This window comes from Sinohyriopsis cumingii, unplaced genomic scaffold, assembly GCF_028554795.1.
Source record: "Sinohyriopsis cumingii isolate HCF-2022 unplaced genomic scaffold, ASM2855479v2 utg000913l, whole genome shotgun sequence".
NCBI classification, from domain to species: domain Eukaryota; kingdom Metazoa; phylum Mollusca; class Bivalvia; order Unionida; family Unionidae; genus Sinohyriopsis; species Sinohyriopsis cumingii.
The window spans coordinates 4,798,452-4,823,985 of record NW_028315943.1 but is presented as its reverse complement, the minus strand read 5'-3'; the positions used below and the strand labels follow the sequence as shown (position 1 = coordinate 4,823,985).

Sequence of the window (25,534 nt, the reverse complement as noted above, 5' to 3'; positions counted from 1 at the left end):
GTGGGCATTTCTGTGATTGCTATTACTTTTCCGGGTCATGTTTAATACCTGATGATGTCAACATGCGTCCCACGTAGCACACTTCTGTTAGTCTAAATTGGCATTTTTCCAAATTCAGTGTCAGATTTATTTCCTGGCATCTGTTTAAAACATTTTTCAGTTTTCCATAATGATCTTCCTTTGAAGTTCTCCAAAAATTATGTCCTCTATTTCAGTCTCCACCCCAGGCAGGTCCTCAAAACACTGTGCCATACGTTTCTGGAACACTTCTTGAGCAGATTTAATACCAAAAGGCATTGTCAGGTAGCAAACGAGGTGTTAAATGTTGTCATTAACTGGCTTTCCTCTTCAAGGGGTATTTGCCAGTAGCATTGATTGGCATCTAGTTTGGAGAAAACCTTAGCTCCAGCCATCCTTGTTGTTATATCTTCAATTGTAGGAAGTTGATACTGCTATCGTTTGATAGCTTGATTCAAATTTCTCGGATCTAGACAAATTCGTAGTTTTCCCGATTTGGGTTTTTCAACAACTACTAATGAACTGACCCATTCTGTTGGTTCATCTACTTTACGTATTACATTTTTCCGTTCCATCTCTTCCAAAGTTGATTTCAGTGGTTCTAGTAAAGCTGTAGGAACATTTGTTGGTGGATTGATGACAGGTTTCACACTTTTGTCAATTGCGATATGATATTTCTGTTTCAGTCATCCTACACCTTTGAACACACTGGGAAATTTGTTCACGATATGATTGTCCTTATTCCTGTGAACATTGCAAACTACTTGTATTAAATGGAAATCCTTATACGCTTTGAACCCAATAATAGGTGGTTTGTTTGTTTTTGTGATATAAAAATCAAGATCTTGAATCATGCAGTTTCATTTGCATTTGCCTATGACAATTAGTTTGTCATCCGAGTAGCTTGTGAGACAGGTCTTGGTTGCTTTTGCTTTAACGTTGTCAGTGTTCATTGTTTAAAAAATGTGATTTGGAATGATGTTTACTTGCGAGCCAGTATCAGTTTTATATCTGACAACAGTACCATGAAGAGTCAGAATGACGTAGCATTCTTTGTCACTGATATCAGTGTTTGCCTTTGTCACTGTTCCCACAGATGATGTTTCTTCCTCTTCACTTGAGTATTCTTGCATGCAATGCACCCATTTTGTCTTGCAGCATTTCAGAAAATGATGCTGTTTTCGACACCTGTAGCAAGTTTTCCCATATTCTGGACATTTTGCATGTAATTTGCCACATTTACCACATTTGAATAATCTAGAATCTGATTTTATATATAACGTTTCCGCTTTCTACCGTTGTGCCATTTTCTTTTCTTTTTCTTCCTTTTCACACCATCAATTTCTGATGAAGCTGCTTCATTTTGCATACTTTGAATCTGCTTTTTGGATTTTTCGTCTGCTCTGCAGATAGCCAGTGCTTTTTGTAATGTCAGTTGATCTTCTCGTAAAAGTCTTCCTTTTACTTTTTCAGAATTAGTCCCACAGACAATTCTATCTCTAATCATTTCATCCTGTAGATTTTCAAATTTGCAGTTCTTTGCAATCAATTTATGTTCAGTTGTATATGTGTCAACGGTTTCATTATTTTGTTGGATTCTTGTATTGAATATGTGCCTTTCTACTGTAATATTCTGCTTCGGACTGCAATAGTCCTCAAACTTCTTTACAAGTGAAGCAATTTTTCAGCTTCATTGGCCTCAAATGTAAATATGTTGTAAATGTCTCTACCATGCTAACTAATAATATTTAGGAAAGCACTGAATTTTTCTTTGTCTTCTTTATCTGTAAGCGCAACATCTAAGTAAAACTGCATCGACTACTTCCACCTCCTCCAAGTTTCTGCTAGAGGGTGTGAATTAAAGTTCATTTCTTTTGGCTGATTGAGTTTTTCCATGATGTCACAATTAGCACATAAACTTGTGCATCCAAAATTTAGTATTGTTATGGAGATATACATCTTAATGGTATAAATCCAACCTGTTCCAAAATTTTCACTCCTGACACCATGATATGTTTTGCTAAATAACACAAAACATGGTTTGGTCTAACAACTTTAATGGATAGATTCAATTGACTCCAAAGGAGATTACCCACGCACACTAGTTTCTCACCCTAATGTTATCATAAGGCCTATAGGGTGCCTGGAGCTGACCTTAGGTGACCTGTAACTGTCAAACCATTTATAACAACAGATGTTAAAACCGTATATTACTACAGTATACTGTCATTAATATTTCACGGCTTAAGTCAAGAACTAGCGTAGTCTGCGTGCTTGTAATTTTTAAAGAGAACCCAAGCAATTATTCACTTGAACAAGAAATGAAGTATTGTGCGTGTTTGCAATTTTCAAAGAAGAATAGATTATTTGTTGACTTATACAAGAGACAGTCAAATTCTCCACCGTCGATGTGAACGCGATTCAAGTTCTTGTAGGTGGAAGTGAAGGTCTAATAATTTGAGACATATAATTACATAGCAAGATGACAGCTATGAAAAACATGTGGGGCCACCTATGGCTTCATAAAATGGTTTATGTACACTATGAAATAATAGGTGATGGTATGGTAATTCTAAAATTGGTTCTTTTATCACAGCGAAAAATAGGGAGGGGTGCATAACATTGTATTTCGCCAGCGCTGTTAAATTAATACAAGTGCTTTTCTTGTCCATGTCAAAAGTTCTCAGTGGCCTAATCGTTTAAGCACGTGACGCTCTTAATCGAGACATTACAGATTAAACTCAGAACAAAACAGCTTTCTTTATAGTTAAAGAAACGTCGAGTTCAGGTTGTTACACAGGAAAATGAAAATCAAATTGATGATGCACTTTAATTGTGGATTATAACTATCACGGAGGCATACTTCTTTGAAATGGCGTCTACTTTTAAAAAAACTTCAGCTTTTTAGGATGACGTTTGACACGCTAAAGACGCATTAGTGGTTGCAAATTCACACCTTCGTAATTGACGCTGACTAGTACACACCCTGTTCACTAAGAAATTATTGCAAAAGCTTAAGATAGCAGCGTGCCTAAAATTCTCAAAGATACTCTCCAGAACAGAAGAGCTCTATCGGTTTCGTTATAAGTGAGAATATTATATGAAACAATAGCAGCGTATATATATATATATATATATATATATATATATATATATATATATATATATATATATATATATATATATATATAGAGAGAGAGAGAGAGAGAGAGAGAGAGAGAGAGAGAGAGAGAGTTTAATCTTGAAAGTTTCACTAATTGACACTTGTAGTATTTCGAAAGTATTCATGAACATAACTTCTACCGAAATCAATAATCCACGTAGCGGTGTATTTGTAACGCCACAGAAATAATTAAATCAATAATTCGCTTGAATCCATGATACCGATTTGTTAATGTTGCCGAAAAGATATATGATTTTTCAAACACGTATCCGGAAATTTTTGATAAATTAATCTAATTAGGGATTATGTTGGAGTAAGCACAATGTAAACTTGGCGAAGCATATTTCAGCAAGCATGAAAAGTCATTATAAAACATTGTGAAAAAACATTAAGTTGCTGACATTAACTCTGTCGCCCTATATGTCCCGTGAAAACAGCAATATGGATCGACCAGAGAATACAGCAATGGGCAAATCAATTAGAAATATGCTCCGGACAATAATATAGCAATGGCAAGTGCACCCGACGTTCATGATGTTTACGAATTGATCTACAACGCTGCAAAAACAAAACAGCTAAGTCAATTGGAGAAATTCTCCAAAGTCGTTTCTAAGTCTAAGTAAGCAGATTCGATGGCTGAAATATACAACGGCCACGTTAGAGATCGAACTGATATTTAATACAATGACAGTCGTACGTAGACGTGTAAAGTGTGACATCTGTGCGTGTTGTGAAGGTGAAAAGTCCTGTTTACGCAATATATTACGGGAATAGTCTCGACTATATTGTCCGTGTATTGTTCACAGGAACCCCAGAGCTTCTAGCAGACTTCGTCTCCCACGCTGCACAGATAGCTGAACAAGTTGTCATACAGGTCGTTGATAGCATCAAAAGTACTGCTGTCGATGGTTTAAGCATGGTATCGCAGGTGTTTCCAGCGATTCGAGATCGACTACGACGATTAGCGACTCGACCACAAAAGGATCAACGTTGCGGCTCAACAACGTCTGGCACAAGACAATACTGATCCGATGAGTGAAAATCTGGTAATGGGAACAGGCTCAACCAAAAATGGATAAATGATAAGTCAATTGTAAGATGTATCCGATTCCGCGTGTGACATAAAAGCGCCTTGTTGCAAAGAAGCAATCAAAGTTACAAGTATTACACATGCAAGGCCATTGATCCAGACAGGCAAGGACCAATAGAATTTGAGGATCATGACTGATCTCAGTATCTTCTTCCATGCGAGGCAATCTTAGAAGTTCAAGGAAAGCTTGCACAAAACAATAATGCGGCATATAGCGTTAACGACAAAGTCGGATATGTCAGCAGTGGCGTCATGATTCCATTCAACAGTGCACATTATCTCCTCGAAGAAATGAAATAGAAGCAATTTTCCACAACGCTGACGTCGCTGCAAAAAGTTTCGAACTCACTCGTTACTGTCACAGTTACATAATGTTTGCTGGCCCATCCCTATCTATGAAAGACACAAAGGACCATGTTCATAATAGGCTTTATATATTTCGTCTACTGACACATGCTGTTTGTGGATCTACAACCTGCAAAAATGTGTTCCAGATCGGGTCCTATTGGCGACCATCTACTGTTTAGCGCTAACAGAAAATGAATGAATCATAGGCTTTGCAGCGCGACGAAACCAAATATATGTGTCTATTAAGAAATTATCGCGGCCGCCGACGGATGCCTCAACACAATTACCAAGCTGTATAGTCACTGGGCATCGCAGAAAAAACAATTACCATGGCGGAGTTCGAGATGGTGCTGGTTGAAATTGAAAACCACCGACGACTCCGCACACACACAAAAAACCATTTGGTAAAATATCCGCGGCAAGCTCCACTTATCCAAGAGAATGATTTTCGTTTGAAATAATGAAAAGTATATAAAATATGCCAATAGACATGCAGACATTCCGGAGCATTTTTGTTGCAGAAATATAAACTCTGCAAGGTTTTATTCCTGCAAAAATAAGTCCAAGAAATATTCGGAATCAGCTCAACCACATTATATTAGGCATGGAATGGTTTCAAGTACCAGAAAATATACAGCCTATAATTAATACAACTAAGTCACTAAAATATCTGGTAATAGCCAAAAATACCTACAGCAAATAATTGATAGTATTCAGTCGGTGATGCTTGGATTCGATGACGTGGAAGAACAAATAGCATCGCTGGATAGAAGAAAAAAAATCAAAAATAGAAGAGAATGTTTTACAGCCATTTATTACGTTCTTAATGCTTGCAATGCTTTCAGAAGTAGCTGGACGATTGGTCATACAAACCATAGAGCATTTTATGGAAGAACGATCGTCAAAAGAGTGGCAAACAGCTGACAAAAGACTTGTAGGATGAAGTCTAGGAAGAAATCCAGGAAAACCTGGAGGTTGAATAAGGCATCTGCTAGGATTCATGTTTGGCCAACGCGAGTTTTTGTTCGCAGAGACGCAGATAAAAAAAAAAAAAACATTGATACCACCATGAGCTGAGGTGCATTGACCAGTGGTAAATAATACTGGGGCACCCCGTGGAAAATTCGTTTGCGGGCGAACGCGGGTTACAATCGCGTATGCACGTGTGTGCAAGAATCCTCAACGAGGAAGCCTGATGGGGAATATAAAATAGGTTTAGGGATTGGGAACCCTGATCGGCTGGCTAATCTCAATCGCCAGTTATGATATTACTTAGTCTATTCAGTGCGTAGCTATATAGCTGCATTGTCGTATGTTATCACATGCAAATCAGATTTCAAGTACTGTTAATGTAATTATCGTGCTAAGACTTTTATCAATTTTACGAAAGAATTTGTTCGTTCTCCTCTTGAAAGAGGTGTCATTTGATGATGTTGAAAATACAGCTACATGTTGGGGCATGCGAGAGTACTCGGGATCGAGCTGCAAAGACAAAAGTCTGTTTGAGCTTCTGGCCAGCAAAACTTTATTGAGTTTGTGTGTGTGTGTGTGTGTGTGTGTGTGTGTGTGTGTGTGTGTGTAATTTAGATTTTTAACGTAGCTTTAACAATTTTTCAGTCATATCGCTACGATGTCTGCAGTGTGGCAGTTTATAGTGAAGTCTAGCACTGGGGCATCATGCCGCAGACATGTAGCATGATGTCCCACCCAGGCACATTATCATGACACCAGGCCGACCAGTCCTAACACTAACCTCTTAATGCTGAGCGCCGAGCGAGGCAGCTGTTAGTACCATTTTTGTAAGTCTTTGGTATGACTCGGCCGGGGATGGAACCCACGACCTCCCGCATAAACTTTATTGAAATACTCAACATGTGAACTTACATTTCAATATCAACTACAATAAGCTCAATTTGCGGATATAAGAAATACATATAAAACTACGATATTCTTTCACTTACCAACATCATACCTGTATAATAACTGCCGTTTAGAATGTAATACAGATAATTAAATATCGAATAAATTCACGATAGTAAAAGAATCTAAAATTCAATATTTCAGACTAATATCGTAATTGAAATATATTTTACTGAATTAATTCTAAAATGTCAACATATTAAACTCTATTATTTAAAGAGTATTTTATTTCTAAATTAACTATTACTGAGTATGAAGTTGGTAGCGAACGTTGCTTTTTACTATAATCAATAATATAATTATAAGTAAATATGAGTTCTTCAAACAATTAAACTTTCCGATACATTTTGTTAAACAATAGCAAAGAAATATTAAAATAACACTGGACAACAAATTTTTACAAAAGTCATGTTACTGAAATAAAATTAGTCAATTCTTATCAATTTTTATGTGCTGAACACGAATATGACAGTCAAATTGCAAAATTGGCTCTAGTTTTTTTGTAATCTGCAAGAAATTAATGTTTACATAACGAAATGCATTCCAATAGTAAAAGGTCAACTGTAATAGCCTACCTATAAAAAATCAAGTCATTGACTACATCTTAGATTTCTTCGCCTGTCTCTTGTACAGCTGTTCGGGAGCATCTCTGAGGAGTGTCCAGTAGTAGTCAGCCAGCATTGTAGTGGACCATTTTCCCTGGTATCTTTGTTCCATTGTTGCGATATCTTGATGAAAACGTTCGCCGTGTTCATCACTAACAATACCACAGTTGCTAGGAAAGAAATCCAAATGGGAATGAAGGAAGTGAATCTTTAGAGACATATTGCAGCCAAGTTTCTTATACTTCATCAACATGTCTTCTACTAGTTCCTTATAGTTTTCTGCCCTAACATTTCCGAGGAAGTTTGTAGAAACTAGGCGAAAAGCATTCCATGCTTGTTTCGCGTCACCTTCCAGCAAGTTGTTGAACCGGTCATCTTTGAAAAGCTCTCGAATCTGAGGACCCACAAAAACTCCCTCTTTAATCTTTGCTTCGCTGAGTCGAGGGAATTTTTCATGCAGGTATCGGAATGCTGGCAAAGTCCGGTCAATGGCTTTCACGAAGTTCTTCATCAAACCTAGTTTGATGTGAAGGGGTGGTAGCAAGATTTTCTGAGCCTCAACCAGAGCTGGGTGTTGGATATTCTTCTCTCCAATGGCTACATTCTGCCTGTGAGTCCATTCCTTCCTCATGTAGTGCATTTCCCTTGCTCGGCTATCCCACTCGCATAAGAAACACATGTATTTTGTATATCCTTGCTGCAGTCCCATTAAAAGGGCAACTACCTTCAAATCACCACAGAGGTGCCAGCTGTACTTGTTATACTCAATGGAATTCAGTAGCTGCCTTAAGTTATCGTATGTCTCTTTCATGTGGACAGCATACGCTACTGGAATAGATGGAAGAATGTTTCCATTGTGCAAAAGCACAGCCTTGAGACTCAGTTTCCAAGAGTCCACAAATAGTCTCCATTCTTGTGGGTCATGAGTGATTTTTAAAGCATTCATGAGGCCCTCAATATCGGAACAGAATATCAGATTACTTTCCTTTCTGAAGAAAGGCTCCAATTGCTGGTGGCGCTTTCGATATGCAGTAATTGTGACATCTTACCTTCTAGAAGATTCCATTGTTGGAGTCTTGATCCTAGCAATTCTGCCTTGTTCTTTGATAAGTCCAAATCACGAATCAGGTCATTTAGTTCTTCCTGTGTTATTCTGTGTGGGGTTGATGATGCACCACAGTGAAAATCTGGATCACTGCATGCTGATGGACCAGGAGAAGAACAGGTCGACTCACCTTTGTCTTCGTCAGATGAATCAAGAGAATATTCTGCTGGAGGTTCTGGAATAGGAAGTCCCTCACCATGTGGAACTGGTCTCAATGCAGACGGAATGTTTGGGTAGACTATTCTCGACTTCTTTCGCTTCGTTATTCCGCCGGAAAGAGGAGGAACCAAGCAGAAGTAACAGTCATTTAGGTGGTTGCTTGGCTCTCTCCACACCATTGGGACTGCAAACGGCATTGATGACCTTTTGCAATTCAACCACTGTGAAAGCTGTGTTGTACATGTAGCACAGCATATATGCGGAGCCCAAGGCTTGTCTTGGTCACCAACCTTGCATCCGAAGTAAAGATGATATGCCTTCTTCACTTGAGAATTGATACTTTTCTTCTGGTTGGCAAATGTCACTTCCCCACAAATATAGCAAAAATTGTCCGCGGTATTAACACACTTTCGAGGCATTACTGTTCTTTATTGTACGTAAATGGATAAAATAATAAGTTTTATGTAACAGTAGCTTGAACTGTCTCGCACAACGTCTAAAATATTTTAAATGCTGAACCTATCTGATTGGGCTTTATATAGTACACTGCTTACGTCAGCTTCAGCAGCCGCCTGGCATTAGTATAATAGGCCTACACATGTATAGTACACTGCTGACGTCAACTTACTTCAGCAGCCGCATGGCATTAGTATTGCATTGCATCAGAAAATGATGCAATCAACTATGGATGATGTGAGCATGATGGTATTATGCAATGTTACATCATTATTCCGGATGTTGCTGCAGTCCTACTGGAGAAATTTACACAGTGAAACATAGAAAATGAGGTATATGAATATCTTCAAAACGAGAGCCAATACAAATTTTTCACGGTTATATTCGTGTTTGGCACACCAAAATACTACAGATTAGGGCCTTTTCAAGTCAGTAATGATTTCACTGTTGACCAGTGTAATCTAATGTTTAAACATACTGATGTTAGGTTAAAATCTGAACTCTAAACATTCTTGTAACACCAAAAAGTCTTATACTATAAAAATGTGCACATAGACCATAATCTTACCTGTAAAGACAAAAGTCTGTTTGAGCTTCTTGCCAGCAAAACTGGTGTCAGCCCGTGGCTTGGGTTTTATATACCAGTTTCTTAAGACAAAGCCAAATATGGGTATGAGTCTTAGTTCTTTTGCTTTGGCCAGAATCTCATAACGAGGCTTCGTAGTCTCTACAGATTATCGTCTGGGTCTATGTACATTTTTACGTAGGTACTTCTGCAAGATCAGCGCATTTGCTCTCTAGAAAAATCTATGGAATCTGTCTAGTTCATCTATTTACGTAACCTAATGAATGTACTTTTTTTCTGAGTGAGATACAAGCAGTGTGTATAAGACGGTTCGTACTTGATCATAACAGCGTAATCATTGTTGAATAGTAGTATATAATTGTAACAACGAATACATGGATTCAATCTCAATATATTTTAATAGAAATTTACTTTCAATATAATTTATCAACTTACGTTTAATACAATTCAGAGAAAATTTCAATCCTGTCAATTGTATAAAAAAATCTGTGCTAATATCAATAAAAGTTTTCTACAGGTGTGATAAGTTACAGCTTCCTTACTAAAGTTTAAAAAAAGTTAAGCTTAAGTTTAAATCGAGACAAGCCTCTTCGTATTTAATGACCATTTACCGAGACGAACAAGATATTTAAAGTTTGCCTTCGATGCATTTGGGCATATCTGATGTTATACATAGAGAGTTCTCGTTTGTAACTCTTACTTAATACAACATTTGTTCGACTTAATTGATGCAGATCGTGTGCATAATCACTTGTGACTGCTATAATAAGTATACAGATTATTTGTCTAATATTACTTCCTTATTACCGGTGAAAAAATAGAAAATTAATAGTGAACTTTAAAACAAATGTTATTCCAGTATTTCTAACATGTGAAAAATATATCTTTAGATCATCACATATGCAAATACAATGTTTCCTATCATTTCGTGAACATATTTTAGTCTACACTATATTGCTGGTAAAAATGGTCATTTTGCAGCAAATAAGTATAAACTGTATACCTTCAGGCTTATAAATTATGTTTTACCCAAGATATTTTACTAGCCCCACCGCTCGTGTATGAACGAATTCATTTCCCAGAGAGACAGAGAATTGTTGTTGTTGTTGTTGTAGGGTTTTAACGCCATTTTTCAGCACAAGATAGGCCATACATAGCGGCCAGTATAACTGGTGGAGGAAGAACCCTGGAAAACCCAGGGAAGAACCACCGACCCACGAGAAGCTACTGGCAGGCTTTCTTCGTACCCACGTTAGCTGAGCCTTGGACTCGAACCCACTCAGACAGAGGTGAGATGGCAGTGATCCGGAACGGTGAGTGCTTTAGACCACTTGGCCACTCGGGGCCCCGAGAGAGAGAGAGAGAGAGAGAAAGAGAGAGAGAGACGGGGAGGGGTGTTTGCATAATGGAGTAGGATATCTGGCTATTAGCTCAACAAAACTGCTATTAGCACATTTCTAGTTTTAGAAGATGAGTGTTTAACAAGAGACCTAATTTACCCAATAATGTAACCACATGGTAAGTATCGTTTAATTTTCCTCTTATTAGCTGTTTCATTTCTTTTATTGCTGGTTTATGTATGTATGTATGTATGTATGTATGTATGTAGAATATTCAAGACAGAATTGTAGGAGTTACTTCCCTTCAAACATAACCTCGTTTCGTTATCACGTGTGTCATGTTACACAGTCAAGCACGTTAACTGCGTAAAATCTATTAATGATTTTCTTAGTCATCATGTGACAATTTTGACCTTATTCATTCGTTGTTTGCTGCTTGATTTAGAAAACATGTGTATAAAGGATTGTTACGAGTCTATGATCTTAAAATGAGTAACAGAAAAGAAGAAGACAACAAGGTTTGTAACATTTAACAAGTAATTCATTTCCCTAGAATACAAAGTAAAAAATGAGAAAAAAGACCTTATGGTATTGCGAATTAAATCCAATAATAATCCAAGAATTAAAGACACAACTCATAGTAGTAAAAAGTCCTGAATAAAACTCAGTTCAAGTCACGAAAAAATCCAAAATTGAAGGTGATGACGTGTCGATTATAGCCTACGAAGTAAAATTCTCACGGTCACAAGATAATATAGTTCTCTGCTTGACGTCAGGTCACAATTTTCATTTTCTAAAACAACCATTACCATATGGAAAATGACCTTCCAGTTTGATCTAATGAGCCTTGTTCATTTACAACACAATAGCCTACTAAATTCAGTTAGGAATCTCCAAAACCCTGACCCTCATAGACATATTTGCTCCTTCTTTGTTTACCTGAATAATAATCCTGATAATAAGCTCATACATATTGAGAATAATGAAGATATTACTAGCTGTTTACACACATGAAATAAATTTAAATTTCAAAAAAAAGTTCAATCAGGTCAAGCAGAAATGAACACAGTTTTGGACAACATCAAGTCCAGCATACAATTTTACATTAAAATAACATGTAATAGAATTTTAAAAAATCAAAACTCACAAACATTTAAATTAAATATACATAACACGGAATAAGATCTTATGTCACAAATGTTCTTTGATTGGAGAGGTGAGTGAATTTCATCTTGAATATACAAATTGTCGACGAATTTACATGAAGTGACATTTCGTCCGCGCCCTCCACAAACATGTTTACTATATGCGCACAGACTACCTCTACCAGCAAGAGGTCGTGAAGGGATATGGAAAGAAAGAAAGAAAAGAAAAAACATTTCGAAAGGGGATTTCGGAAGTACCTTTATAAATAAAAGATAGTTCAAGTGTGTTGTCAAAATGTTGGTCTACCGCATTTCGAGTCCAAATTGGTTATTTAATATTTTGTGTGGATATAATTTTTCTGACGAATCTGAATTAACGCATCTTAAAGCGTCCCGTATTTGTAAGACAAATTATCCCAAGTTGTTTATTATTATTATTATTATTATTATTATTATTATTAAACGGGACAAAGTTTGCAAAATGCAATTAAAGGATACCGAAAAAATATTAAAAAGGAAAATGCATGTATGTATGAGTGTATGTATGTCTTTATGTATGTATATATGTATAATCTCGGTACAAGCACATACATATTTTCTAAAAATAACGTTTTATCGAATACCAGATAAACTTATCCATACACTGGGATCACAGAGTGAGTTAGCTGCACATGATTATTAATTTTAAGTATGCATAACGGACATGTGATTAGTTTCGGACATTTTTTAGCAATAGGAAAAGACACGAGTGCCTATTACGGTAGTTCAAACTTATTTTCTAGAAAAGGTGGGTACAATTATGTCTTTAAAATACTAGCATATATGCACATTTCGAAGACATTCAATACTTCAACAGACATTTTTCACTTCTGTTTCTTACATCTGAAGCTGTTATCTTTCAGATACTGACTATTGCGCATTCCATTTCTTTTGACCCCAATACGTGCCGCTGAAGACATTTTTAACCATCTGCTTCAAATATGCATTTCTCATTATCTAGGTGAATCCTTCTGTTCAATATATATATATATATATATATATATATATATATATATATATATATATATATATATATATATATATATATATATATATATATATATATATATATATATATATATATATCTGCTGAGAAAAGTGCACACTGGCTTTATTTTGTTTGTATTCTTTGTATTACATATATTTTCAACACCAGTTTTTCAAATAAATTTAAATCGTACATCTATTTGAAATGCGCCAAGGTTCTCTTTTTAATAGTGATCCTGAATTTTTTTGTAAAATATAAAAATGTTTATCGTCCTATGTCTTGGTATAGGTAGCCTAAAAACCTTTTATCTTTCGGTATTTTATGGTCTCCTTGCTTTCCAGTTAATAAATCATGGGTATTTACACGATTTTATGACAATTTTTATTCTACGTTGGTAAATTAAAAGCATGGGATTAAATTTATATTTGTAAACAATTAAAGAATGATACTTGTCCATTGTTTTTTTTTCTTATCGTTTCTCAAGGTGATTATGAAGAAAGCTCTTCGTTATATTTATGAGTTAGTGTTTTTAACATTTGACAGTTTACTATGCCTATTTGATGTCCATACTTTTAACACGTATGTCCATTCTGATTTTCAGGCTTTGAACACATCTGTCCATTTTTATGTCCGTTGTTTGGACACGTATAACCACTGATAACCAAGATTTATAGCCTTCAATATACTGTTCTCTAATCTGCATGTTTGTGCAAAGATGAAGCCTAAGTTAATCTATTTAAATGTCTGGTGAAGATCAGATTTTAAGATTTTCTTCCCATAAATCATATTTAATGCAAGATTTCAGGCCTTTCTATAAACTTTGTGCACTATTTGAAATAATTTTGTTTGTAAGTTCTCCAAAGAAAATATATATGTTGTTAATATTAATATTAAAATCACATACAAATTTCTGATTCATAATTTATGATTTGAGTCGAGTATCAGATAGCTTTATTTGTACTTGGGGATAGCGAATGTCCCTCTGACAAATATTTGGCCTCAATAAAATTTTCGCTTTTATCAACATTAAGCTGCCATTAATATAGAAAGCACTATCAAGGTATTTATACTTATCTACATTTTCCTGCCATGAAAGGGATGTTATATTCTCATACTTCAGTTTGTTGAATATTATAAATTAAGTTTTATCCGGTACATAACAGTCTTTCAACGAATCAAGGCAGGGTAGCAGACCTCGTTCAGTCTTTGCTTTAAGAGAAATAATAAGTAATCTGCATTTTAAATGAAATCACCGTAAAAAGAATTTAAAAGAATTGACCAAAGAAGTTATACCTTCCAAATCATTAACACAAATATTAAACAGAAGTGGGCTTAAGCCATCACCTTGTCTTACAACCCTCCATATTATCAATATTCCCTTTGTATGTATCCAGTTTGACGTGTGTGTGTGTGTGTGTGTGTGTGTGTGTGTGCACATTGCTTCAATGACTTAATAAAGGTTTTCAACTATTCCTAACGTCAATAGTTTCTTAAAAAAAGCAAAAGTCTTCAAATAAAGACAGATGCTTTTGGAAAGTCAACATAAGTTCAAAAATAGTTTGAAGCATATTGTAATCGGCTGTCCTTACGTTTGATTAAGAGCCAGTCTGGATTATAGACATTTTATAACTTTCATTATGATCGATATTTGATCTTTATATAACTGCTCCAGAATAGCTGGTTCAATTACCGATATAAATAGGATTAACATTTCGTTGTCGTCAGTGCGCACTTCAAATACTCCAAGGTTTTCCAAAATACTTGTAGGATTTTTTCTCAACCAGTTCTTGTAATCTATGTAGTTTTTCAGATGTGAATTGTTTCATATTTAGTTTCGTTTAAGTGTTTGTAATCCTGTTTTAATTTATTAAAAGTTGATCTGAAGCAAAAACTTACTTGGCTGTTGATGAAGTCTGTTGGCGATGAACTTAATTATCGTAAGTAGGATGTAGTCATTAGCATTTTACCATTTGAGATTTTTTGTAAACTCTCATTCGTTTTCTATATCTAGCAAACTTGAGGCATTTACTTGCTGCTGATAAACACACACACACACACACACACACACACACACACACACACACACACACAATACTACGACTCTATGGTCTTAAAATAAGTAATAGAAAAAAGCGAAAGCCAACAAGTTTTGTAACATTCAGCAAATATATTTTTCCTAGAATACAAAAGTGAAAAGGAACTTAAAGTATTGAGAATTAAATCCCAAACTGTCCAAAGTTCTATCACCAGTACCAATGAATAAAAATCTAATTAAATTCCAGTTGTGTTCGAATTAAGATCTAGCTCTGAAGGCGTCCAGGTGCCTGTAGTTTTGAATATACTAAGATTCCTGTAGCTTTAAGTGTGATGATGTACTAAAAGTCTTCCAAGTAATCACAATAATATAATCCAAAATGTCCTTGTGTGAATTCACATTAATTACAAATTAATGCTTTTTTCCAAGATTATTATTAAGAGCACTACATATTTCCAGTAAATAATAATTTGAATAAATTCCATCCAAATCAAAATCTGAACACAATGATACAAATGATTCTGCTACAAGATGTTAAAGCAAGAATGAATATTTTTTCAACTAAACAATATTACATGAAAAAACTAAGACAAAAAGAGGAGTCAAAATGAAGATCTAAAGTTGATTTCTAAAATTTCTAAATTTTATACATATATAATCTGTTGCTAAAATTATTATGAAGAATATGGTAAATCGCAGGTACAAGCATGGGGAATACCAATGCCATATGCCCAGACCCAAATAAATACGTTTATTGTTATTGATAATGATTCTAATATTTAACCCACACTCTTAAGGAAATATTCATCTATGTATTATTTGCTTACCAAACTAAACGTTAATGGTCAGGTAGACAATTAACTTGATTTTGGACCAGGTCAATTCCAAAATACAATTATACATATCATATAATCATGAAAAAACAACTAACAAACAATACCATCTAAATATACATAACAATACTTGTTATATCTATTAATACCAATAAGCACTTCTGATATAGGGGAACAAGACTGATTATCTTGCAATGTTTTAATGGAATGATCCATGCAGTATCCCATAAAATGCCAAGGAATAAATCTCACATTTTGTTCCTTTTAATTTTTCTTATCTTGAAAATACTAATTACGATTTAGTCCTGTCTTGATAATTATCTGAGAGCTTATATGATGGAGAGACTAAACCCATTATATTAGATAAATAACACGAATAAACAGTAATATAATACAAAAATCATAATACTTTTTCGATATTTGACCTTGAAATGTTAAATGCATATATTTATTCAGTGCACCCATTCCATGCAGGTTAACATCATGCAGGTTTGTATTTGCAGTTATGAAATAATATTTTCTCCGTTACATACAGGTTTATATTATTTAGATTTATACAGTCATTAGCATTAGAAGTTGTGTCGTTCAGATCAAAAGAACATTGCTAGCTTCCGTGCATTTGGTAAGTTTTGAAAGCTATTAGATCTCAAAGTACGTGTAATTTTCACACTGTTAGCAAGGTCAATGTCTAATATAAATAAGAAAGTCATATATATCTTTTTCATGACCACATTTTTATTTCTGCTTTTGTACGTAACATGTGTCTGAATATATTTCTGCAGTCCCTTTTGTAATTCCTGTTTATAAAATAACTGTTAAGCCTCCGGATTTTCGACCTTTCTTTATGTTTTCTTGGCGGCAACAGCAACATTCAAGCTCTTGTATTTCAAAGTGAGAATTACCTGGTCGCACGGTTTCAACTATTCTAATAATGCCAAACTTACGGGCATAAAATTATTTTATCTTATTTACATTAAAACCATGAATATTCGAATATTGCGCATTTACTGTTCATTATTTAACATTTTTCAGTGGCATCAGTAGCTGAATTGAAACGACTAGTCGAGGAAAGGCCTTAAAAATTGGGATATTCACTCGATATTGGGAATTATTTTTCATGTAGGTCTATAGTTTATTTCCTTTCCACAATTCACGTGTCGAGTTGATTTACTCTCTGGTCATCGTATTCTATTTTCAGATAAGTTGATGAACTCCTTGTGATCTCTCAGGGTCATTATATTTTCACAAGCAAAACACTACTATATTTCTGTTTATATATTTTTAGGGTTTACTGCAGCGATATGGAATTCTATAACAATCAAAACACCTATCTTGCATAACCCTGGTGCGTTCATCACTAGATATTGCTTTGTCAATTATTCATATTTATTCTAGACTGCTACCATGGAATTAATCTCTTCTAAATTTTCCTCGTCACTTTGATTTGAACTGAGTTCAGCTGTTATCACCTTCTTGTAATTAGAATGTTATGTCATAGTTATTACGAGTCTATTGTCTTAAACTATGTAACAGAATAAAAGCGAAACCAACAAGTTTTGTAAAATAAACAAATACTGTTCTCTAAGTTACAAAGTGAAACTTGAAAAAGCGCTCACAGTATTGTGAATCACAAGTCCAACTGTACAGAGTGCTCCTAATTAATTCCAAAAAACATTGAATGTCTTCATTAATCACAATGATATAATATAGAATGCCTGTGAATGAGTCCTCAGTAATCCAAAGTAGTGTTATAGTTTAAAAGATCAACGAATATTTTGTAATTCCAGTAAATAACTTTAAAAAATTCCTGTCAGATCATATTTGAGCACAGAAATTCTTTTTTCTAAGGATTGGTCCTAAGTTATGAACGAAATATTTGCTTACGCATCCTCTACTTATATACAAACTATCACCTGACCTATGACGCAATAGAATGTTATGGAAACTTACCATTTCTAATGAGAAAATAAATTCATTAACTCGTAAACAAGGTCAGATCTTGAACTGAAATTTAAGTAAACATCCTGTTTACCTCTTACTATCGTGACAAAAATCAGGCAAGCAAAACCCTCAATCATGACAAAAGTCAGGTAGGCACAACCTTTCGTCACGGACAAATATTAAGCACATGATATAGATATGCATATCAGTATTCACTTTGCTTATATCGCAACACCTTGCGTTTGTCTTATAGTCGCCTCGAGTTGGTAAAGTTCATACCTCATGTTATCTTACATCTTAGCTAGCGAAGGTTCCGATATGACAACCCTATCTACACCTTGGAGGATCAAACAGATATTTTAGTGCTTTATTCTAGTGACATCTATTGTATTTCATGAGTTTCCTGACTTAGTATATAATGCCAACTAAAAACAGCGCGTAACAGTGGTGCATTGGACATCGGCCGAGAATGGAGGAGGCAATTGACCTAAAAGGGAGACTTCGTAAGTTTAACATCGGACTACGTACCAGAGGAAAGACATTACAGGTGTGTTTGAGTGAAAGATATTTGCATAACCACGAACTGGCAGTGGAAAATTGTTTATTTATCAGTCGTTGTGTGCTCCCCTTTGCTCGATCATGTAGGAATAAGTTTTAACAACTTGATTTTGATTGGATGCCGTGGCTTGCCGCCGCATCCAATGAAATTCACAGACCCTAAGCACAGAAATATCTGATTAATAAGCCAAAGTGTAGATAGGGTTAGTATCATATCAGAGCCTTGATATATTGGAACTTTGGCTAGCGAAGATTTTTCTTTCATCAGCCGGTTCCCCATAAAGTCATCATTTCGTTCTCTGTGTGTTCGTGAAGGTGGGCTAATTTTGATTTTTGTTATTGCATTTTAATAGACATGACTGTGATAGCTTGGCACATGGCTTCCTTTGTTTTTTCGTGTCTGTAACAATTTAGTACTCATACAGTTTCGTCTGTTTAAATCTGACTTCTTCTACTGCTAATGATTCATTATTAATGCAAATGTCTATGGCTTTAATATTTTGTCCGGAGCTTTCATCGAGTTCCAGAGTCATCTGTATCTCTGATATTATGTGTACTTGCTCCTGTAAGCATCTTGACTTTTAAACAATAGTCTGAATAGTTTTGTTGATTTCATTAGAGTTTAACATATACCTGCCTTATTGTAGTTTAGTTCAGGAACGTCAGTATCGGTGATGAATGTTTTTATCACTTCTTGTATTCTGTGTTTTTGTTGCAGCTTGTTTGTTTTTACTCTTCGCGTACTATGTCCTCTGCCGATTGATTTGCCAACAAATCTGTGATACTATTTGGGGAGTGGAATTTGTATTGGATGAATTGATCACAATAGTTTCCCTGGGCTTTAATTGTTTCCGTGTTAAAACGATTCTTGAAGTGAATAAATATGTGCCTGTCTTGGAGTCAATTTTTTTTTGAAATTCTTCTTTAGAACATTCCGTGTGGCGTGTTGACCGATTTCAGTCTAGAATCTTTTTTCCATGACATTAATCCGCAAATAATTTCTTGCTTCATTTGCACAGCAGTTAACCATTTTTGTTGAAGGTTTGTATTTGGTTTTGTTCAACGTTTTTAACTGGTATTGTCGGTTTTCGGTGATGATTTGAATTTGTTTGGTTTTCTGCACCAATTTCTGATCAACTGAAGTATTGGTATGAAATCATCTACAATAAGGTACCAGGATATTGTACGATATATAAGAATAATAACTGATAATTACGTGTATAATAACTGATAATTAGGTATGTGTCGACTTTAAAGGTACAGTAAATATATTATATTTTCAAATGTTGCGGAAGCCAAAGACGGGAGCCGCCGTTTGCTTATTTACAGGAAGTTAGGTAACCATTTTCTCAAGTCCCTTTTTCACTCTAAATTCACAGAATGTTTCTCCAACTAGCACTGTTACAAAATATGGTAATAGTGTCGAATGTGCTGTTTTTATTGTTTTTAGTTTCAAATGCAGCATAGTTCACATGCATGCTGTTTTGGCTTCAAACTTCAGTACAATTCACATGCGTGCTGTTTGACTTCAAACTTCAGTACAGTTCACATGCATGCTGTTTGACTTCAAACTTCAGTACAGTTCAAATGCATGCTGTTTGACTTCAAACTTCACATGCGTGCTGTTTGACTTCAAACTTCAGTACAGTTCACATGCATGCTGTTTGACTTCAAACTTCAGTACAGTTCAAATGCATGCTGTTTGACTTCACATTTGAACATAGTTCACATGCATGCCGTTGATAAATAAAAGGAATGATGCAAGTATATGTCAATTATGATTGCATTTTCTTAGAATCCGAAAATATGCCATTTCAGCCATAATTCCGAAACTGCGGTCGAAATTACATACTCCATTGAAAATCAGCAAGTCTTTGAGCCTCTGTCATAATCCATTTATGAGGGATATACTCCACATGATACTTTTCCCTATCAGATCCAAGTTCAGTCTAAATTATGACCGAATAAAAAAATCTGAAATACCGCTGAACAGAACTTGACAAAAGTTGAACACAAAGAATCCTAACCACAATACATTACAAACAAATTCAAATGATTTCAATCTGCATTTGTATACAAATGTCGTTTGCTCAAAATAGAAAAACATTTAAAAGACTTTTTCAATACCCACCGAATAACGTTTAACCAAATTTAATAAGCCCTTGTTCATTCTCTTCCTTCCCTTATTCTTTCTCTCTATCTTGCTACTTTTTAAATACATTTTATCACTAATTTCATTGTGAAGTATATGGTATCGTGTTGTATGTATCTTGTCATTATTATCATAATGGAGAGGAATTCTTAAGTTATTGTACAGCATCCACCATCTACAACCCTTACTTTCAAATTGCCTGAACAGAAACAGAAAACTCTCTGTCTCGGCAACAAGTTGTACTCATCGTCACAATTAATATGGCGCGGATTAATTAATCTGAAATTGAAAATCTGCTAATAAATCTTTGAGATAGGAGTCAGTGGGGGAAAAATCTGGTTTACTAGCTCCTTAAAAAAGAGGTGTAGAAAATTTAGTTTATAGGAATAAAGAAGTAGAGTGATATTTAGCACAAATGTTTCTGTAATAGCCACAATATAACGGCTCTAAAGAAAACCCCATGACAAGCCCCGCCAGCCAAATATGTGCCCAACATTCATCGTGAACTTTGAACCGGGCGTGTAATGACCAAATCAACAAACACAATCACATATAGATATTGATTTTAGTTTAAAAAGCTGATACGGGCTTGATATTTATAACTAGTATCTTCTCGTCTTAGCATTAGTCTACCCACCATGCAAGGACACAAAAGACCTTGCCTCACAAATAATAATTATCAAATTAAATTTTTTGTGAGGTTGTGGTGTGGATAATTGAATACGTTTGGTTTGGGTTTGCATGATTTAACGCCATTTTCAGCGGCCAATATACTTTGGTGGAAGCAGAGACATGGTAGACCCTGGGACCACCGACCCACAGGAAGTTAATGACAAACTTTCTCCCATTCCCAAGTTGTTCGAGCCGAGACTCGAACTCAGGCGGCATATATGTGATGTGTTTGTGATCTGTAAAGGCAAAAGGCCCCAAGAGTTTCTGAATAAGTGCTATGAGAAGAAATAGAGTATTATATAAGTACAAGCTTAATAACTCTACTTTTAATTACTTAAGACACCTGATCATTTTGGAATACATCATCAAATGTTAATTACTTAAGTTTACATCATTATCCCCGCTTAATACTAAACTTTATGTACGTAAAGTGTTCTGGTTATCTGACAAAAAGGCAATATGTAACGTTGAGATGGTATCTTTTCATATGTACTATATTAGGAACCACACACTGTGCTGGTAAGGGTCTCGTACATCTATAATTGAAAGTGTTGTCCGATAGCAGATTTACAGCTAATGTCATATGACCCTGGGGGGACGAGGCGTGCTGTATAATAAATACACATGGGAATCCCTAGGTAAATACCAATCCAAAAATAGATTTCGTGTAAGTGAATTGAAACCCATGTCTTTTCTTTCATTAGTATTCAGGATATAAGTTGAAATGCCGTGACTATCTAGGACAGACTTAGTGTGAAGGATATTCATGGATTCTGTCATCGGGATGCTTGACCATGAGTAGAGATTGCGTCGCTTTAATGTTGAAATAGAAGATACAACGTACATAAGCTCTGGTGTTTAGCGGAAGATACGAAATATATGTAGAAACTTCGAGACACCATAGGTAGCTGACAAAAAAGTCAACTTGAATAAATATTTAGGCTTGATTAGCTATCTGGAAGTGTATATGGATGTTTTGAGGTAAAAAAAAAAAGGAACGTACTATTTTGCTTCCTTCATGCTGAATCGTTCTTATCTCTATTTATTTTCATACTACATGTACCTGTATTGATTGATTGATGATGATGATGAGAGTCGTGGAGAATTACTTGGCATAGTCATTATGATTGCAGCATCTATAGCAGTATTAGAATGGGGTGGAGCACAAACAAGTCAGACCATAGGCTGTTTTGTCCAGTTTATAAACCGTTCTGTCACTAGATGGTTTAAGTTTTTTCTGTTTATGAACATGCCCCTGGAGTTTGATTTATGTAAATTATTAGTTGTTGTATCCATAAATAAAATCAGTTTGTGTTAGTTCGTTGATAGTTTGTGTCCGTGTATGGAAAGGTTCATTTCTGTGTTTTAGAGAATGTACATTTGTATATTTAACTTGTCACAAAGTCCTAGTATTTTCAATCTTGGCAATTGTGTGAAACCCGCACTTCAAACAATGACAACTCTTTCTTTCTCTTACAGGTTCATTCGACTGGCTGTAAAAGAAACATTTCACCAAACAACATCCAGTTTTTTCACGCGTTAAAGAAGGGTCTTAGACTATGATTGAACACTATTTATGTGACAAAATATCAGTGGAGTTTTGAAAAGCTACCAATGTAAATAGTAATCATTGTCACATCATCACGTCCCATGGCTGCCAGAAACCAGGACAATCTACACTCATTTGTAAGTTTGCAAGAAGCAATTGCCCTTATGATTGCAAACCCAGAAGCTGTTATTACAAATCAGCCTGTTGCACCAGGAATTCTACGACAATCATTTGGGAACGATGACAGTGAGAGAGATCAGCCACAAAGGAGATTGAACAGCCAAGGACAACAGCAAGAGAGGAATTACGTTGAAGAGCAACACTCGTACAGAAGAAATGACACGCCGCGACAACAGAGATACGAAAGCAGCAATGCTCAAAGATGGCAGCATTCACCAGAGAGACACGAGCAAACTAGAAATGAGTTGGCAGAAAATGATACCACATTAGTTGCAGATGATGATCTTCACGCTGACTCCATGGAGAATCTGCAACATGGTGGTAAATATATGGAGAAAGATAACAATTCACTATCTTATATTAGTACAGTTCACATCTATCACCACCAAAAACAACATCACAAGCAGAAACGTCTAGAGTCACCACAATCGGTCAACCACTTGCACAAAATGTGTCAGTGTACAGTTAGTGCCTAGTTTGTGTCCTTGCAGAACACGATTACCAATGCCAAAATTAATATTCAAACCACAAGCATAGTCAATAATGTTGATACAACATGTTATATGGTGGGTTTTTTTAAGTTACTGGCTTGTCCTTACCGAAAGGAAAAGGAGAAACTATATCATCGAGAAGACACTTGTGTAAGTCTACCAGAGTTCTTACAACTCAGATAAAATCAGGCAATTTATGATAAGTCGGGGACAAGGGAAAACTTAGTCAAAAGCAATGATAAGGTAAACAAAGTTTTTATACTCGGTCAGGATGGTACTGATGTGGAAAATCACGCCAAGAAGTGTGATTTGTAATGTAATATTGCAAATGGGTTTGAAGATCTCCAAATTCAAACTGGGGCATGAGCTGATTACTTGGCTGGTTAAATAACTACTTTTGGTGGGTTTTATTTTGTTGGTTTCAACGGTACTTTTAGCACAGAAATGGCTAATATCATGCCGGGAACTGGAAGCAAAGTGCCTTTCACAAGTACACACCGAGGCAAGACGTATGGCCTATCTGGATCTCAAACCCACGACCCATGTATTACGATGCTTCTGCTCGACTCGACTGAGCTACTGCTGTTCCCTGTTTGTCTAAATAATGACTTGTATGTTGTTCTTAGCTGTATTTGTTTTAAAATAAAATTTGATCTTTGTAATTGTGAATTTCAGCTGGCTTTGTGGTACTAATATTTTCCGAACTTTAACATCAATAAATATATAGTGTTAGACTCCAGCCTAGTTTACATGCATTTGGTTGTACTTTATGAAAAAAGGAAATTAACCTTGAGAAAACTATTTGTTAAACATTAATGGTTAAATATGGGAAAATGTATTTTTCGCATCTATCTTTTTTATAATAAAACACAGTGTATGGATTAAAAATCTATATTGTTCGTAAAGATTACTCCGTCCTAATTCGCAAAATTTACTTTTAAATTTAATAAGAAATTGAATGAACAAATACTGCATTACCTCCCTTGTCTAACTCATTCGGTTTGCTGTTGTATAACGTCATTTTAAAATGGGCCGACCTAGCCTGGTACACTGGTCTCCAAATGGCCGATACCACTGAAGAAATTCATGATAGCGGAAGTAATACAAAATACACTGCATTTCCACCGGCATTTTTGTTGATTTAGTTATAACTATGTCAGTTAAAAATGTAATGAGTATGTTTTTTAACGTACCACAATGCAATACAGTAATTTGCAGCCATTATGTGCGAATTGGCGAAGATGGTATGGTGAGAGATTGCAAAATCGTATGGTTGTCCTTTTTGTATGTGTCAGAGAGGCTTTACTGGAATGAAAGTTTAATCGATTGAGTTTTTCCATTATTTTACTTTAAGTTTCAAGACTAACTAATAGACCGATTTTCATGTCGCTGAGCATACATGTATTTTGGAATGCATTAATGGAACAGAAAACGGGGTCGGGTGGGCGAAATCAGATTGGTAATGCAATAGATGCCTATTTATGCAATGCAATTTGTGGAGAAAAATGCCTGATCAGAATCTTTGCTGGCACGAATTAATAATTATATATTTAGTAAAAGAGAAATGACTAATAATTTCAAAATCCAACACCTGTTTAGATTTTGGTAATATGTGGGTATATAAGTTTACACTTTTTGCATGATATCTGTGTTCATGTACGTAACTTGTTTATTATCCGAGCATGTATTTTATGTAGACTTGACCTATCCGGATTTCCAAACGTAGCTATCGCATAGTGACTAGAAAAATATTTTCTTTTTAAACAACATAGATAAATATCGCGAAAAATTCCAAAATTTGCATTGCATAAATTGGTATCAATTGCATTAAGAACCTAATCCTACCCACCTATACCGCATTATCTGTTCCATGGATGCATTTTAAAATACAGGTATGCTGCAGGCCAGGAAAGTCTGTATAGTCGAAAATGTTGAAACTTAATGCGTAATAACGGTAAAACACAATTGATGCAAATTTCAGTCAAATGAAGCATCCCTGAGACAATTAAATCACACGTATGTAATTGCACAGTCTCATATAGTATCCAAACCCCCAGTTCATGCATAATTGCTGAAAATGATAGTATATATTTAAATAGTTTGTGAGGAGTTCAGGAAGATAGTGTATATTTAAATTGCCAATAAGGATTTCAGGAAGATA

At 35.3% G+C, this 25,534-nt stretch overlaps 1 protein-coding gene across 2 annotated transcripts in view; it reads left to right on the top strand.

Annotated features, from left to right (window-relative positions):
• LOC149773080 (baculoviral IAP repeat-containing protein 8-like) overlaps positions 1 to 25,534 on the top strand; it is a 64,738-nt gene that overhangs the window by 4,589 nt on the left and 34,615 nt on the right. Inside the window, exons 1-2 of one of the 2 annotated variants that reach the window (XM_089946874.1) lie at positions 21,878 to 22,134; positions 22,633 to 23,203. In XM_089946874.1, coding sequence (XP_089803000.1) covers positions 22,804 to 23,203 — 400 coding nt within the window. In that variant the 5' untranslated portion in view covers positions 21,878 to 22,134; positions 22,633 to 22,803. Of the gene's footprint in view, positions 1 to 21,877; positions 22,135 to 22,632; positions 23,204 to 25,534 lie in introns of those variants that run through there. The other variant, XM_089946875.1, reaches the window with a different exon arrangement.